This window comes from Trypanosoma grayi, assembly GCF_000691245.1.
Source record: "Trypanosoma grayi strain ANR4 Tgr_436_V1, whole genome shotgun sequence".
In the NCBI taxonomy this organism is placed as follows: Eukaryota; Euglenozoa; class Kinetoplastea; order Trypanosomatida; family Trypanosomatidae; genus Trypanosoma; species Trypanosoma grayi.
The window spans coordinates 1-14,236 of record NW_008826055.1 but is presented as its reverse complement, the minus strand read 5'-3'; the positions used below and the strand labels follow the sequence as shown (position 1 = coordinate 14,236).

At 56.0% G+C, this 14,236-nt stretch overlaps 7 protein-coding genes across 7 annotated transcripts; all 7 read left to right on the top strand.

Annotated features, from left to right (window-relative positions):
* Nucleotides 1-41: 41 nt before the first annotated feature.
* Nucleotides 42-1,076, top strand: DQ04_04361060 (dendritic cell-derived IFNG-induced protein; the record flags this gene model as incomplete). Its single annotated transcript, XM_009313524.1, has 1 exon — nucleotides 42-1,076. One exon carries the CDS (start codon nucleotides 42-44, stop codon nucleotides 1,074-1,076), a length of 1,035 nt encoding a protein of 344 aa, XP_009311799.1.
* Nucleotides 1,077-1,369: 293 nt separating this feature from the next.
* Nucleotides 1,370-2,467, top strand: DQ04_04361050 (pseudouridylate synthase; the record flags this gene model as incomplete). Its single annotated transcript, XM_009313523.1, has 1 exon — nucleotides 1,370-2,467. The coding sequence occupies one exon, from the start codon at nucleotides 1,370-1,372 to the stop codon at nucleotides 2,465-2,467; it is 1,098 nt and encodes a 365-aa protein (XP_009311798.1).
* A 206-nt stretch (nucleotides 2,468-2,673) lies between these two features.
* On the top strand, nucleotides 2,674-4,947 carry DQ04_04361040 (hypothetical protein; the record flags this gene model as incomplete). The annotated part of the gene is made up of 1 exon (XM_009313522.1): nucleotides 2,674-4,947. The coding sequence occupies one exon, from the start codon at nucleotides 2,674-2,676 to the stop codon at nucleotides 4,945-4,947; it is 2,274 nt and encodes a 757-aa protein (XP_009311797.1).
* A 291-nt stretch (nucleotides 4,948-5,238) lies between these two features.
* DQ04_04361030 (AAA+-type ATPase) lies at nucleotides 5,239-6,837 on the top strand (the record flags this gene model as incomplete). The annotated part of the gene is made up of 1 exon (XM_009313521.1): nucleotides 5,239-6,837. The coding sequence occupies one exon, from the start codon at nucleotides 5,239-5,241 to the stop codon at nucleotides 6,835-6,837; it is 1,599 nt and encodes a 532-aa protein (XP_009311796.1).
* Nucleotides 6,838-7,177: 340 nt separating this feature from the next.
* On the top strand, nucleotides 7,178-7,969 carry DQ04_04361020 (putative conserved flavoprotein; the record flags this gene model as incomplete). The annotated part of the gene is made up of 1 exon (XM_009313520.1): nucleotides 7,178-7,969. The coding sequence occupies one exon, from the start codon at nucleotides 7,178-7,180 to the stop codon at nucleotides 7,967-7,969; it is 792 nt and encodes a 263-aa protein (XP_009311795.1).
* Nucleotides 7,970-8,294: 325 nt separating this feature from the next.
* On the top strand, nucleotides 8,295-9,125 carry DQ04_04361010 (hypothetical protein; the record flags this gene model as incomplete). Its single annotated transcript, XM_009313519.1, has 1 exon — nucleotides 8,295-9,125. The coding sequence occupies one exon, from the start codon at nucleotides 8,295-8,297 to the stop codon at nucleotides 9,123-9,125; it is 831 nt and encodes a 276-aa protein (XP_009311794.1).
* A 388-nt stretch (nucleotides 9,126-9,513) lies between these two features.
* On the top strand, nucleotides 9,514-12,540 carry DQ04_04361000 (putative epsilon-adaptin, putative,AP-1/4 adapter complex gamma/epsilon subunit; the record flags this gene model as incomplete). Its single annotated transcript, XM_009313518.1, has 1 exon — nucleotides 9,514-12,540. The coding sequence occupies one exon, from the start codon at nucleotides 9,514-9,516 to the stop codon at nucleotides 12,538-12,540; it is 3,027 nt and encodes a 1,008-aa protein (XP_009311793.1).
* Nucleotides 12,541-14,236: the final 1,696 nt, after the last annotated feature.

Sequence of the window (14,236 nt, the reverse complement as noted above, 5' to 3'; positions counted from 1 at the left end):
TGTGCCTTGAGGGTGAGTATCAAATCTGCTTCGAGGAAAAAATGGCGCTGAGTTTGGGCGACCTATTCAACTTGAGGGCAAAACTGCACAAGCACGTGTACCAGCACCGCATCGTGAAGGTCATTGACCACATGGTGGCGGATGCTCTCTATGAAGCCAATCCATACTTCACAGTGAAGACCAGCGGCGGCAAGCTCATCCGGATGTCTGAGTGCGTTGACGACGATGATGGCTTCTGCCAGCTTGGGGACTGGTTGTTGAACGCTATTGCAGCCTCTGGCGATCCGCAGCTGGAGAAGGCGCAATCCATCATTCGCCGTATCAACGAGCGCGACTTGTACCCGGTCATTGGCATGGCGATGTACGCTGAGTACCAGAAAGGGCTGAATGAACAGAATATTAAGGACGGCATCCTGAACCACTGTACGGCCGGGGAAGACAACGGGAAGCTGCGGTGCGCCGTTGAGGCGACGCTGATCGTGTCCATTATTGATATTACGTTCGGCAGCAAGGACGAAAACGGGTTACCGGACGACCCTATCAATCACATGGCATTCTACAACCCAAAGAATACGGAGGTAGGTGCCTTTAAGCTCCCAAAGATACGGATGAGCCCTCTGTTCTCACCCAGCAAGTACAGTGAACAGATGGTACTCGTCATGGTGCGTGACAGGTTGCTTTTCGGTATAGTCAAAGCTGCATTTGACGAGTGGCAGGAGAGCAACGACCTCCGCTTGGGGGTTGCCGTGCCAACACACAACACGCGGAAGGATGAGAGTCCAGGGAAAGGCTCGGTGAGGACTAGGTCTGTGATCGATCGTAACAGCAGCTTTGGCAGTGTTGAATTCCATGCCAGTGATTTTCCTTTCGCAGGATTGCGACAAGAGCCGGGTGCGGCGGTTTCAGAAAACCAGCAGCAAAATTCACAACGACAGCAATCGCAAGAGGAGGAAGTAAGGGAGGAGAGAAGACGTAGGTCGAACAGTGTTCTCTCCGCCAATTCACTGCCTCTGAACTCAGAACCACTGGGCCGGGAGAATGAGGGATGCAGGAAGCGTCTTCGTAGCACACCGTAAATAACCGGGGAGTGGCAAGGGGTGGTATTGCTGTTTTGAGGCTTTCTCTCTATTTACCCATGCCCCCGCATGACCCTTGCCTGGCTTTCACACTCAATCTTGCTCGCCCAACCTCGTTCTACATCTCAAGCCCGTCCCTCTATTTGTTTTCATGTCACTGATCTTACTGAGACACTGCTGCTTCTATATAGATAATATTGTATGTCTCTATATAATGTCTGTCCATCCTCTTTTGTGTGTGTGTGTGTGTGTGTGTGCATGTATAGGGGTGGTGGGTGGAGGTTGTGCCACGCATGTCTTTGGATGGCAACTCCTTTCGTGTGATATACGAGAATGAGGAGCTTGTTGTTGTCAGCAAGCCGCACGACGTGCCGATGGACGGGGCGGACTTTCCCGTGACAGTAGAAGAATGGGCGATGGCACACCGCGCAAAGGCCGGAAGCGGTGACGATATGTCGTCAGTGGGCGCCGCTGGTAAACGCATAGGGAAGAAGGTGGTGAAGTTTGTGCATCAGTTGGACTACGCCACGAGCGGTGTGTTGTGCGTCGCCTTTTCAAAGGAGATGGCCGCGCGACTTGCGCATTGCTTTGAAATGCGCACAACGCACAAGGCATATCTTGCGATTCTGCGTGGAATATTGCCGCCGCTGAACAGAAACAGCACTGAGGGGTTTCTTGTTGACTCGCGCTGCGCCAGTCACGTTTACACGGTGTCACTCGACGAGCCGCCCAACGCACGCTTTATCTGCCGGTGTGTGGACGATGCCGGTGGAAAGAGCGGTGTTTCGCGTGATGCCGCACTTCTTGCGGTGGACCTCCCGGTGGGGTATGACGAGACGGATGCGGAGGGGTTCCGTATGGCGGTGAATGGGCGAGATGCACGGGAGAGCCTGACGTACGTGTATGTGCTGCAGCGCGGATACATGACACCGCCTGCATCAAGCGGGCGTTCGGTGCCTGTGTCGAAAGTTCTTCTTATCCCGCGAACAGGACGGCGGCATCAACTCCGCGTTCACTGTCATGCCATCGGCTTTCCTATCCTTGGTGATGTTACCTACGAGAGGCTATCGACGCCGTGTGGTATTAGTACTACTACTACTACTACCTCCCTGGACACGGCAGGTGAGGCGCAAGGAACCGATGCGGAGGCATGGGCACGGATGATGCTGCACGCGTGGCGCCTCTCGTTCCCCGTGAGCGTGGAGCCGGTAGGGTGCGGAAAGGAGCGCTATTTGCAGAAGAAAAGGCGACGTCGGGAGACGCTGGGTTTGGTGGACGCCGCCACCGCTGCTGGCGAAGAGGATGCTGTGTGGACGCACTTTGAAACAGAAGACCCGTTCCAGTCGCTTCTCTGCGATGGGACTCCATCGACTACGTGCGGCGGTGGCTGATGTTAATGGTCGTGTAACGGTGTCTTTCTTTTCTCTTAAAAATTCTCCTTTGTGTGTATCTGAGAGGAAGTAAGGAGGGAGGGAGTGACGAGGGTTCTTGGAAATAGACTCATACAAACGTATACTCACATGCCTCCACACTTTTAGATGCTCGTTTTCGCACTTTGTTTGTTGGTTTCGTTGGTTTTCTCGTGCGTTGCGCAGGAATGTTGCACGAAATGTACGCTCCCGCGGACTCAGCGTCCGTGGTGTGGAGCCGTCAGAAGAAGAGTGGGTTTCTGCGCCTTCTTTCTGACATGTACGATGGGGCGCAGCAGCCCAGCGTTCTCCTCCTCTACGGCCCCACTGGGAGTGGGAAGCTTTCTTCAGCGCAGGCAATGCTGCGTGAGCAGCGCGATGCATATGGTCGCCCGACGCTGGTAGAAGTGATGCACACCTGCGAGGCTGCGCCGCAGGAGTACTACCAGTTCCTCATGGACACATTCACCGAGCACGAGACGGTGGNCAGCAACGCATGCGTGTCGACCACACGCACCGCAGCCACCATTGGTGGTGACAGCACCAGCGCTGTCGGTGATGGCTTGCCGACAGGTGCGGCTGAATCGAGTGCAGTGGAGATCGGGGCGTCGCAGCAGCAACACCACCACCATCTCCAGTGTAAAACGCGCAGAGTGGCACGTGTTGTGAAGTTCTACGGTGAACCGCTCATGTCACATCTTCACACACTCACACGCCGCTTTCTCGACCACTATAGCGCGTGGAGGTGTGCCTCACCCCCAGTAATGTACGGTGGTGGTGGTGGTGGTGGCGGCGGTACGGATGTGGGAAATGTGTCCCTGCTTCAGCGCCACCTGGTGCTGTTCATCGCCACCACACACGACACTCACAGCGACAAGGTGGCGTTGGGGATGTCATTTCCCCCAAGTGTCCTCACGCACCCGTCGATTCAGACATTTCACTGCACTCCCCTCACAACGCGCAATATGGCGGTGCGCATTAAGGACATCATGCAGATTGAGCGGCGACGGAAGAACCGTGGCGTGGGGGGCTCTCTCTCTGATGAGGATATCGAGTTCTTGTGCGAACACAGTCACGGTGACATACGCCACGCACTCCTTCAGCTTCAATGGTACCTCTTAGGTGAAAGGGTCATACCGAGATGCTTACAAGACACGGGTAGTGCGCAACACGACAAGAAGCGACCGCGGTTCAAGTCGAAGGTGACGAACATGATGGATCTTCTGGATGATGGTGAAGGTGTGAGTGACACGCAGAAGTTGCTGCCACCCCTCGAGAAAACATCACTGGGGACTGCACGTGACACAAGAAGGGGAGGAACAAAAGGAGGAGGAGGCGCGGCCATGATCTTCCGGGACGAGTACCTTGACGTCGCACACGCAACCGCACGCATCCTTACACAAAAGTACACCATGGCGTCGGTGTTGGAGGAACTCAACGTGGAGCCCAGCAAGCTCCTTGGGTACCTTACAAACAATATGTCTGCTTACTTTCGCCCGGAACAGATGGAGGCGTACGCTCCGTGCGCTGCTGCAGCAAGTTTTGCAGACGCCCTGCGCGCTGCGGGGTCGTTCAGCGGCAGGTGGCGGCGGGCCGGCACGGGGCTTCACACCGCACGGCTCACATCGGACGATGACAACGACGGTGCGGGGGCCATTGGACTCGACCTCGTGTCCCTCGTGCTCTTCGGTAAAACCTATGTGGCGTGTCACAAGGATGTCCACATTCCTCGGGCTTTTGTGGCGCAGCGCCCACCGCCGTATCAGCCGTCAGTTTACCCGCGTCTGCGAGAAGTACGCGTTACGCGAAAACGCGCGCGGGTCAACAACAACGGATACGACGGCGGGAATGAATTTGGTCGCGATACTGAACACACGTATTCAATGTTCTCGAGCGAGTCGGAGTGGCGTCAGGACTTCCTGCGAAGGCTACAGCTGCGCTCATTGAGCGGTGGCCCACCGAGTGGCCAGGAATTTGATATTGTGCGGGAGAGTCTTCCAGCCCTTGTTAACAGATGTGCCTCATTGGACACGGTGCTTCTGGAGTACCTTCCGTACGCGAGGTTCATCGTGCTCGACTATGCCCCACCCTCCGTCAATTCCTGCGTCTCTGGGCGAAACAAGGTAGCGCTGGCCAACGCCGGGGCTTCTCCCAGCAAGCGGCTTGCCAAGACCGTTGCTACACACGCTGGACCGAAGAAGACAATGTTTTCTCTCATCCCAGTATCATCATCTCCGTTGTCACATCGGCTGCCGAAGCGGACATGCTCGCTACTTCGCTATAATATTCTCTGCCTCGGTCTGCCGGGGAAGTCACCTGTTCGTGTCGAGTATTTCACCTTGGTCACCCATAACGCCACCGATGATTGCGACGAGGGCGAGACGGTGGATGACGCCACAGACCCCAACGCCCCGCGGCCGCTTCTACCTGATGGAGAAGACATTGAAGAGTACAGCGACTGAATAGCGGAGTGTGGGAGTTGTCTTACATATTCCCTGGGTCATTTTCTCTCTCTGTCTCCAGTTATCTCTTGGACGAAAAAAAGATGGTACTTATATCTTTTTTTTTTTCGGCGTTGCTTCTTTCTTCTCGCGAAATGAACACGCAGCGAGACAAAGAAGAGAAAAGGCCCTTAATCAAGGAAGAAACCCACGGAAGAGGGGCAAAGCAAAGACCAAGCCCAAAAAAAGAAAATAACGAAATATTGGAAGGGTGGTGTGGAACCGCAGTGTGGTACTGAGAGGCAAAAAAGAATGGACGCCTACACGTCGCTTCTGAACCTCAACTTCATGTCCGCATGGCGGACAGGAAACAGTCTGGTCGACATGATCATCGCCATCATTATTCCCCTCTTCTCAAATGCTGTGGCTCGCTTCTTCTCCGTCACGTGGCCGAGCTTCGTGCAACGAGTGTTAGAGCTTGCTATCCCGAAGGCGGCGGAGGTGAAGATTCAGAGTGGCCTTTCAGACCGTTATCATCGCGCGGTGGATTTGACGGAAGGCTCTGTCCTTCAGGAAGCTGTGGAGCATTACATCAACGTGCATGTGCGCCCCTTTTACTCTAACGGGGAGTTCGTGTTCAGCAACATGGTCTCACAGGGTGATGTGGTGGGGTCGAAGAGTCTCGCCCAGATCCTACAACAGGAGTTCAAGCTTATTAGCCGTCCGTCAAAGGAGAAGGTGGAGCTCCGCAATGGTATCGCCCTCGAGACGCGAGAAGATGTTGACGGGGATAAGGGCGACTCGGACGATGCGAACAACAACAACAACAAGCACAGTTCCACGAAGGCTCATGCAAATAAGGAGAAGGGTGGGAGAGCAATGTGTGTCATGCGGGAGATTGTCATGACCGAGAAGGCTGGGGTCCTCAATGAGTCCGACCAGACGCTTGACTTTGTGCGAACCGCATTTGATTGGTATGTAAAGGACTTGGACCGCTTTGCGAGCACACAACGCTACCTGTACCAACCAATCCATACCGCTAATACCGACGAGAAGGGGGGAACGGGCGAAGATGCTGTGATGAGGGTCTCACGATACGCGCTGTGCGACGCGAAGACCTTTAAATCTCTTTTTTTCCCAGAGAAGGAAAAACTCATGGCGTTGATTGATCAGTTCGAGTCCAAGACAGGCAAGTTCATGGTGCCGGGTTTTCCTCACAAGCTCACACTACTGCTCCACGGGCCGCCGGGAACGGGGAAGACAAGTCTTGTCAAGGCCATTGCACAGTACACGGGGCGCCATATTATCTCCATTCCCCTCAGCCAGGTGCAAACCAACCGCGAGTTAATTGCCTGCATGCATGATCATCTCTTCGAATTGGAAAGTAACGGTCGCTACTGCAAGGTGTCGCTTGGTCCCGACAAGGTGATCTATCTTCTGGAGGACGCAGACGCCACCGCAGATGTCATGCTGGCGACGAAAGAGAAGGGCACTGTGTCAAAGAGGCGNACAATAAAGGCCGGAACTGCGCAGCCACTCGACGCACTCAGCACAAAGGGACTACTGGAGGCCTTTGGGGGTATATTAGACGCCCCCAGGCGTATAATAGTGATGACAACAAATCACATTGAACGCCTGGACAGCGCTCTCATTCGCCCAGGATTCATCACTATGCGGCTGCACATGGGGAACTTCACAGAGGAGTACGCGTCGCAGATGGTGACGCACTACTACGGTGCCGAGGCCGCCACACCGACGCGGATGGGCCACCTGAAGCAGGTGTTGGAGCGGCTTGGTGCGAAGGGAATTCACTTCAGCCCCTCCGAGATGGAGCAGATGTGCGCAGAGTACGACAGCATCGAGGAGTTCATCGGGGTGTTGAAGAGAGGGAGCAGGATGGATACGTACTGAGCGCGACAATGTGTGTGTGTGTGTGTGTGGCGGTGGGGGCTGTGCATGTGCGGGCGAAGAGCAATTGCTTTGAGTTGCGCGGTGATTCCTTCAGGGTGAAAAATAAAAAGGCCGAGAAGAGTGTAGTTCGGCTCTTTGCGAATATGATCAAACTTTTTGTTTTTGTTTCGTTTCATTTTGTCACTCTTTTGATTATTTCTTGCGTATTTTCGGGGGCACTCATTCAAGCTGCAGGAGTGGATTGCGGTGCGAAGGCAATTTTTTTTTTTTTTTTAGAGGGGGTTGGTGCACAGACACACACATACATACACGCGGGGGAGAAGGAGGGAGAAGACGGAAAATGATGGCAGCGAAGGCGCCTGTGAAGATTCTGCTGCTGGTGACCGGTAGCATCGCAGCTGTAAAGGTGGGTCTGCTGGTGGATCAGCTCTTTGAAGATCCATGCCAGATTCGTATTGCCTCTACCAGATCCGCGTTCCACTTCCTGACACGTGCGCAGCAGTCCGTCCGGGACTTCCCCCTGCACCGCGTTCTCACCGATGACGATGAGTGGAAAGAGTGGCAGGGGATGAATGATGCTGTGATGCACATTGAGCTTCGGCGATGGGCGGACCTCGTGGTGATTGCCCCCCTCGACGCCAACACTCTCGCAAAGTTGTCGAATGGGTTGTGCGACAACCTCGTCACATGCGTGATGCGGGCGTGGGAAGTGAAGCAGAAGCCTGTGATAGTGTGCCCGGCGATGAACACCGCCATGTGGACGCACCCGGTGACGGCGAAGCAGCTCTCCACATTGCGTGACTGGTACGCCCACACATCTCCCGACTCGCCTCTGTCGGACGCCGCCGACGACGACGTCTCCGCCACCGGACAGTTGCCGGACACCTTCGAGAAGGCGTTGTTTCAGATTGTAGGGCCCGTGAGGAAGCGGCTCGCGTGTGGCGATATTGGGATCGGCGGCATGGCGCCGGTGGAGGATATTGCAAAAGTAATACGGCACACAATGGGCATTATTCGCTCCAGGCGTCCCAACGGCACCAGCCTGGAAACGGATGCTGTGGAACAGCAAGAACAGCAGCAGCTAAAGGAGCCCCATGGAGCCTCAAGTGTTAAGAATTCACAGAATGAGTAATTATGTTGCCCACTCCGTCGGTTTCGTGTGAACATAAAATATGAGGCGTGTCCTACGCTGTCTCGAACATGTTTCACCAGCTCGGTCTGCGATTGGACACTACCAGCCTACAAAAATATTGCTGCAGCGTTGTTACTATCAATGAATCCCGTGAGGATGGAAGGTGTAGACATTTTGGCAGCCTGGTGCCTGGATGCGTGCCTCACCTTTCGCCCTTTACATAACTATGGCTTCTCTATGTCTCTCTGTTGTTGTTGCCTTTGTTTTAATGTGTGCTTGTTTAGTGGCGGCACACTCAAGCGGCGTGGATTGGTGATACGGTGCGATGCGCCGCACATTGGACGATGGGGTCTGCACTGAGTGCAGTGGAAGAGAGTGCCCTGGCGTCACTGACTTGGTGTTTCTCAACGGCAACTCGTGCAGGACTGGCGAGGACGACCACGCAGTGGCGCTTCAGCAGCTGCGCGAGAGGGCGTGGGAGGAGACAGTGGGTGAAGTGCTGCAGTGGGTCGCGGGGGCGCTGCACGGTGACGAGCAGTCGCTGTTGCATCTTGATATTCTCCTGGAGGAGTTGGGCGACGCGGCGCCACCGCGTGCTGGCGGTGGACAGCCGCAGTCCTGTAGCTACTGTGCAGCATACGATGATAGCTCCAGCGAGTCGGCATACCCTTCCAAGGGAGTGAAAGAGTCATCGCAGACGTCTCGATCGTCGTCGATCACCACCACTGCCACAGAGGGCACGTGTTGGAGCACGGCCACTGCACAGGCGAGCATGACAGAAGAGGAGAGTGTGGAATCGCCGTTTGCTGGAAGGGCGTGGCAATATGGCGTCTCCACTGGGTTTCTACCCGAACGATTTCAAAGAGTCGCTGCGGATTCTTCTAGCGGCTGCTGTGGCAGCAGCAGAAGCAGCAGCGGCGAAGGCACTACCAGTGTGGAAGAGCGGAAGGAACACCGCAACTCATTCTTTGGGGAGAGGGCGATATTTGGACACGCTACAGAGAAGGCCGCACGGGAGGAGAATCAACCGACGGAGCCCCGCTTCAAAGTTCTTGACGAGAGCGAGGCGGAAGAACGCCAACAGCCATGGTGGACCGACGTGCGCGCGTCTAGTCGCCTTCCTCCTATGCGCCCCGACGATCGTTGGCCTTTTTGAATGGGGAAGAAGGGGGTCTTTGTTTTTGTTTGTTTTACCATCAAACCAACCACCATAGATGAATGATGCGGCCTCACGGTCTGTCACGAGACGTCCGCGAGTGGCCTTTTTTTTTATTGATGTTTTCCTTTTCTTGTTTTCCCGTTGTGTTTGCCATCCGGCTATCGTGGCGTGGTCTGTGGATGGTGCTCCTGCGCGTTCTCCGCGGCGTCTCCTCCACACATGCATATCACACCTTTGCTTTCCATTCTCTCTCCCTCTCTCTCTCCATTTCTATTTACCCTACAGTTGCTGCTGGGGCAAGGGGAACCGTTTGGCAACCTGCACCCAAGAAAGGGAAGGCTACACACACACACACACACACTCACACAGGGAGGCATACACCGATATGTCAAAGCTGTACAAGGCCCAGACGCAGCAGGGCCACTCGCGTGGCTTCTACGAGTACATCCGCAGCGTGGGCGAGTCCAAGTCGAAGCAGGAGGAGGATGAGATCGTCTTGCGCGACCTCGTTGACCTCAAGAAGGCCCTCACGGCAAAGATCATCGACAAGCGGTTGTTAAAGGAATATGTCGTGCGCATCTTCTACGCGGAGATGCTGGGCCTCTCCGCGGAGTTCGCCCACATTCATTGCGTGAATCTCTCTTCGAGCACGGACCTTCTCTTCAAGCGTACTGGCTACCTCGGCACGTGGCTCACTGTCAACCCCGAGCACGACCTCATGTACCTCATCGTGTCGAACCTGCAGCGCGACATGAAGTCGAGCAGCTTCCTCGATGTCGCCGCGGCGCTTACAGCAGCGGCGAAGATGGTGCGGCACGAGCTGATGAGCGCCATCAATGCGGAGGTGGTGGGCCTACTGGGCCATGCCAACGCACTGGTGCGCAAGAAGGTGGTGCAGGCGATGCACGCCTTCTACCGCAAATCGGACGGCGTCATTGGCGACCAGAAACTCTTCCGCCAGGCGCTGTGCGACCGCGACCCCGCCGTGATGGGGGCGGCGCTGCGGCTCTTCGCCGATGTCGTCCGCGCCGACGCGGCANCGCAGCGCGACCTCATCCCGACATTCACGTCGATTCTCAAGCAGATCACGGAGCACCGCCTGCCGCGCGACTACGACTACCACCGCATCCCCGCCCCCTGGTTCCAAATGAAGATACTGCAGATTCTCGCCATGCTCGTCGGTGACGACCCGTTACTCGCGCAGAAGTGCGAGGAGGCATTGACGGAGGTCATCAAGCGGGCCGAAAACGGTCTCAACATTGGGTACGCCGTGACGTGCGAGGCCATCAGCGTCATCACGCGCATTCCAACCATTCCGTCCCTGGTGGAACTGGCCGCGGAGGCCATCGCAAATTTTCTTTCAGGAAAGAACGCAAACCTGCGTTATGCTGGGATCGAGGCCCTGGCACAGATTGTGCGTGTTGACCCCAAATACGCCCGGGAACACCAGCAGGTTGTGATGACTTGCCTAGAGGATGCCGACGACACAATACGGCGTAAAACAATGATGCTCCTCCTCGCCATGTGCAATGAGGACAACGTTGACGCGATTGTGACGCGACTGATTAAATCTCTTTCTCATTCAACAGACCGCTATATGCGGCAAGATCTCACACGGCGCATTTGCGATGCGGCAGAGCGGTTCAGCCCTGGGGCGGTGTGGTACATTGAATCCATGAACAAAGTTCTACTCTGCGCCGCGGAACACGTTCCGCAGCCCACTATTCAAGGAATGCTGAAGCTCATCGCAGAGGGAGAGGGTGTAGACGAGGCGGGAGACGCGGCCTTTCGTACGTACTGCGTGGAGACATACTTTGACCTCGTTGAGAGCACACGTAAAAATCTACCCGAAGCATTTTCTCGCGTTGCGGCTTGGGTAATGGGCGAGTACGGTTTTCTGACAAAGCGGATTAGCCGCACAATGCTGCTGGACCGTCTGTGCGACATGCTGGAGCGGGCGGAGAACGTTTCAACGCGGGGGTGTATTATCATGGCCATGATGAAGATTGTTGCCCACGCCGGTTCGATGCCAGACAACGTTGAAGAGCTCATTGAACGCTTCAAGGACAGCCGCAGCGTCGGCTTGCAGCAGCGCTGCTACGAGTTCATGGAGCTGGTGAAGATGCCTGTGTTAATGAAAAAAGTGCTTCCGCTGGACGGCTGCTGTGAGCAGGTGGAGGTAGACGAGGGGATGGAATTCCTGAACGAAACTGTGCAGGAAGCGCTTCTGGTGGGAGCCAAGCCGTACGAGAAGCGAACAGTACGCCTCGGCATGAAGGAGGAGGAGGAGACGCTACGTACCGATGCGTACAAGGTGCAGCGTGCAGATATTGTCGATGAGAGTGAGCTCGACCCCGAGAGGTTCAAGACGGATGAACCGCATCAACTCTTCATCCGCCCCAGTGCCAGACGGTGGGGTGTGAAGAACCTCGAGGAGGAAGCAGCAGCGGCAACAACAACAACAACAACAACAACAACAGAAGCAGGAATGAAGGAGCTCACCATCTCACCGGACTCCGGACCGGCTCCGACAGGTGGGGTGGAGTACTTTCCCGACGGCACAGTGCTGCATCACGTGGACCCGTCGTCGCCAATGCCGCGGGAGAACGTGAAGCCCAGCAAGAACGAGAGGTTTCTCAACGATATTTTTGGCGGGACAACAAAGAAGAAGGCCACCACGCGCTCTCGCGGCGAGGCAGCCGAAATATTCCCGAACGGCGGCAAGACACCTGAAGTGAGTGGTGGTCCTTCCCTCAGCATCCACATAGCGCACGTGATGGAGGAGGCGGCGATGGGTATCACAGTGCAGGTTGTGGCAAAAACGGCGGTGGGAAGTGTCGTTATCGACACTAAAGCCCCTGCAAACTGCACACTTCGCACTGTCTCATGCTCCGCGCCAGTGGCCAGCGTGAACGGCAGCACAACAACGCTGGCGACGCTACATGCCAACCAGTCGATCACGATAAATATGCAACTCCTTCCAGTTGCATTCCCCGGTGAGGGCAGTGTGCAGGTGGATGTGGCGTATCGTAGCGCTTTACCTGGTGACCCGCAGCACGTTGTTTCGACCATGGCACTGCGACCGAGTTTCATTCTACGACCGGCCACACAGATGACGACGCAGCAGTTCGGGCAGGCCTGGGTGAACCTGAGCGGCGAGTGCAAAGTGCAGCTGACGTCCGCCACAGCGTTGACGCCAGACTCGCTTCAACGGCTGCTGATGGATCGAGCTTCGCTCTGTGTGGTGGAAGTGATTCGCAGCGAAGTTATCGCGGCGGCCGTGCTACTGGGCACTGGGCAGCTGTTGTTATGTCACGTTGCTGTTGTCAGCGCCAGCACAGCCAACGTGACGGTGCGGGCGCAAGACTATTCTTTCGCTGCGCACGTGGCGCGTATCATGGCCGCTCAGTGACTCTGCCACACGCGCTGATCTATCTATCTATCTGTCTTGATGCACCTCCCCGTGGTAGTGCAAGAGGGGGTGGGAAGCACATCGGCCATTCCCATACACACAGGGTGAATGAGTGAGTGAGTGAGTGAGTGAGAGGTGCATCTTTGTGTGGCATGCAGGGACGACTGCGTCATTGCCGCGTAGTGTGTTTTGTCTCACCGCTATGGTTGTGTGATTGGCGGAGTGCCTCACTGCGGGGGGGAGGGGGAAAACCGTGGATGGGAATGCGAAGTGAAGGAAAAGGGGGTCGGCGAGAGCAGTTGGTGTTCTTTCTGTTTATCCTTCCCCAGTATCGTCTCGATGCCTGTAGCACTTACGCGTGTAGTTTGTTTTGGAGACACCGAAGAAAGGAAGGGAAGTGAATTGCGAAAACAAGCAGTCTGCGTGCGCGGAGGCAACACTCAAGAAGGACTTGGTGCTAAGCGCAGCGGCGCTGTGCTGCTGAGAGGTTCTCTTCGTTCGTGGCCGTACTTCTTTTTTTGTGTTACTTGTGGTTTTTTTTTCTTTTTGTTTGATTTCTTTCTCTCGTTGGGGCTCAGGCGGGCTCGACGTGGACAATGGCGGCGTCTTCTACTACCAATGCTGCTGCTGCTGGCACGGATGGAGGGCTGCAGGTCCTCGATGCCTACACGGCGGTGTACAGCGCCACACGCGAACCGCAGCGGTTGAGTCTACTCCACACGCTGCTGGCGGCACTGCAGTGGCGTAGTGGTGGGGAGGAGGAGCAGCAGCAGCAGCAGCGGCGGCGATGTGGCGGCGGCACGGGCCCGTACACGTCGCGCTGTTCCGTTCTTGACGCGCTGCAGAACTGCTGCCAGAGTGCGGACGGGTGCCGAGAGGTGGCGAAGGGTAACTTCATCACTGTGTGGTATGCGCTCCACTCAGTTGCCGCGGCGCGTGAGACATCGCGTGGTGCACTGGCGCACCTGCTCGCTGGCGTGCCCGACACGGTGTGCGCTGCGTGCTTGGCCGCGACGCTTGGTGTGGAGACAGCGCAGTTGCAGATGATGGATGCGTTGGGGCAGCAGCGGCTCCAGCAGCAGCAAGAAAGAGCCAAACAACAACAACACTGTGGGATTGTGCCCTTCCTACAGATAGCCATTGAGTCATTCCGCGTCGTGACGCGCGACACACTGCCTAAGTGTCTCTACTCTGCGTTCGAGCCGCTGTTGTGCGAGCTGCCGTACAGCTGGCTGCTTAACTGCGTCTTCGCCAATACACCGATGCGTCTCATTGGTACCGCAGAGGGATTTAGAACAGCGAAAGAGCAACTCGAGTTGCGGGAATCATCGCTGCGGTTCCTCCTCTCGGCCGAAAGCACCACGGGTGATGGCGACGCCACAGCAGTGACTGGGCATAGGAAGCAGTTACAGGAACTGTTGAGCGCAGTCACTGCCATGCAGTCTGCACTTTCCACCGACGCCTTCGTTGTGCAACTTGCGGATGAGTGGCGTGCGGGTGTGGAGGCAATACGATACTCTTTCGCCGCAGCAACAACACCAGCAGCAGCAGAAGCAGCAATCACAACGCCGGGTGCGCATTCCCCCGTGAGGCTCGTGGATGCCCTTGACACACTGCTGCAGCTCACGCCCCATAGCGTGGCATACGGCGTTGCACACTGCTTCCGCCTGCCGTTGCCACCTGTTGTTGACATGGA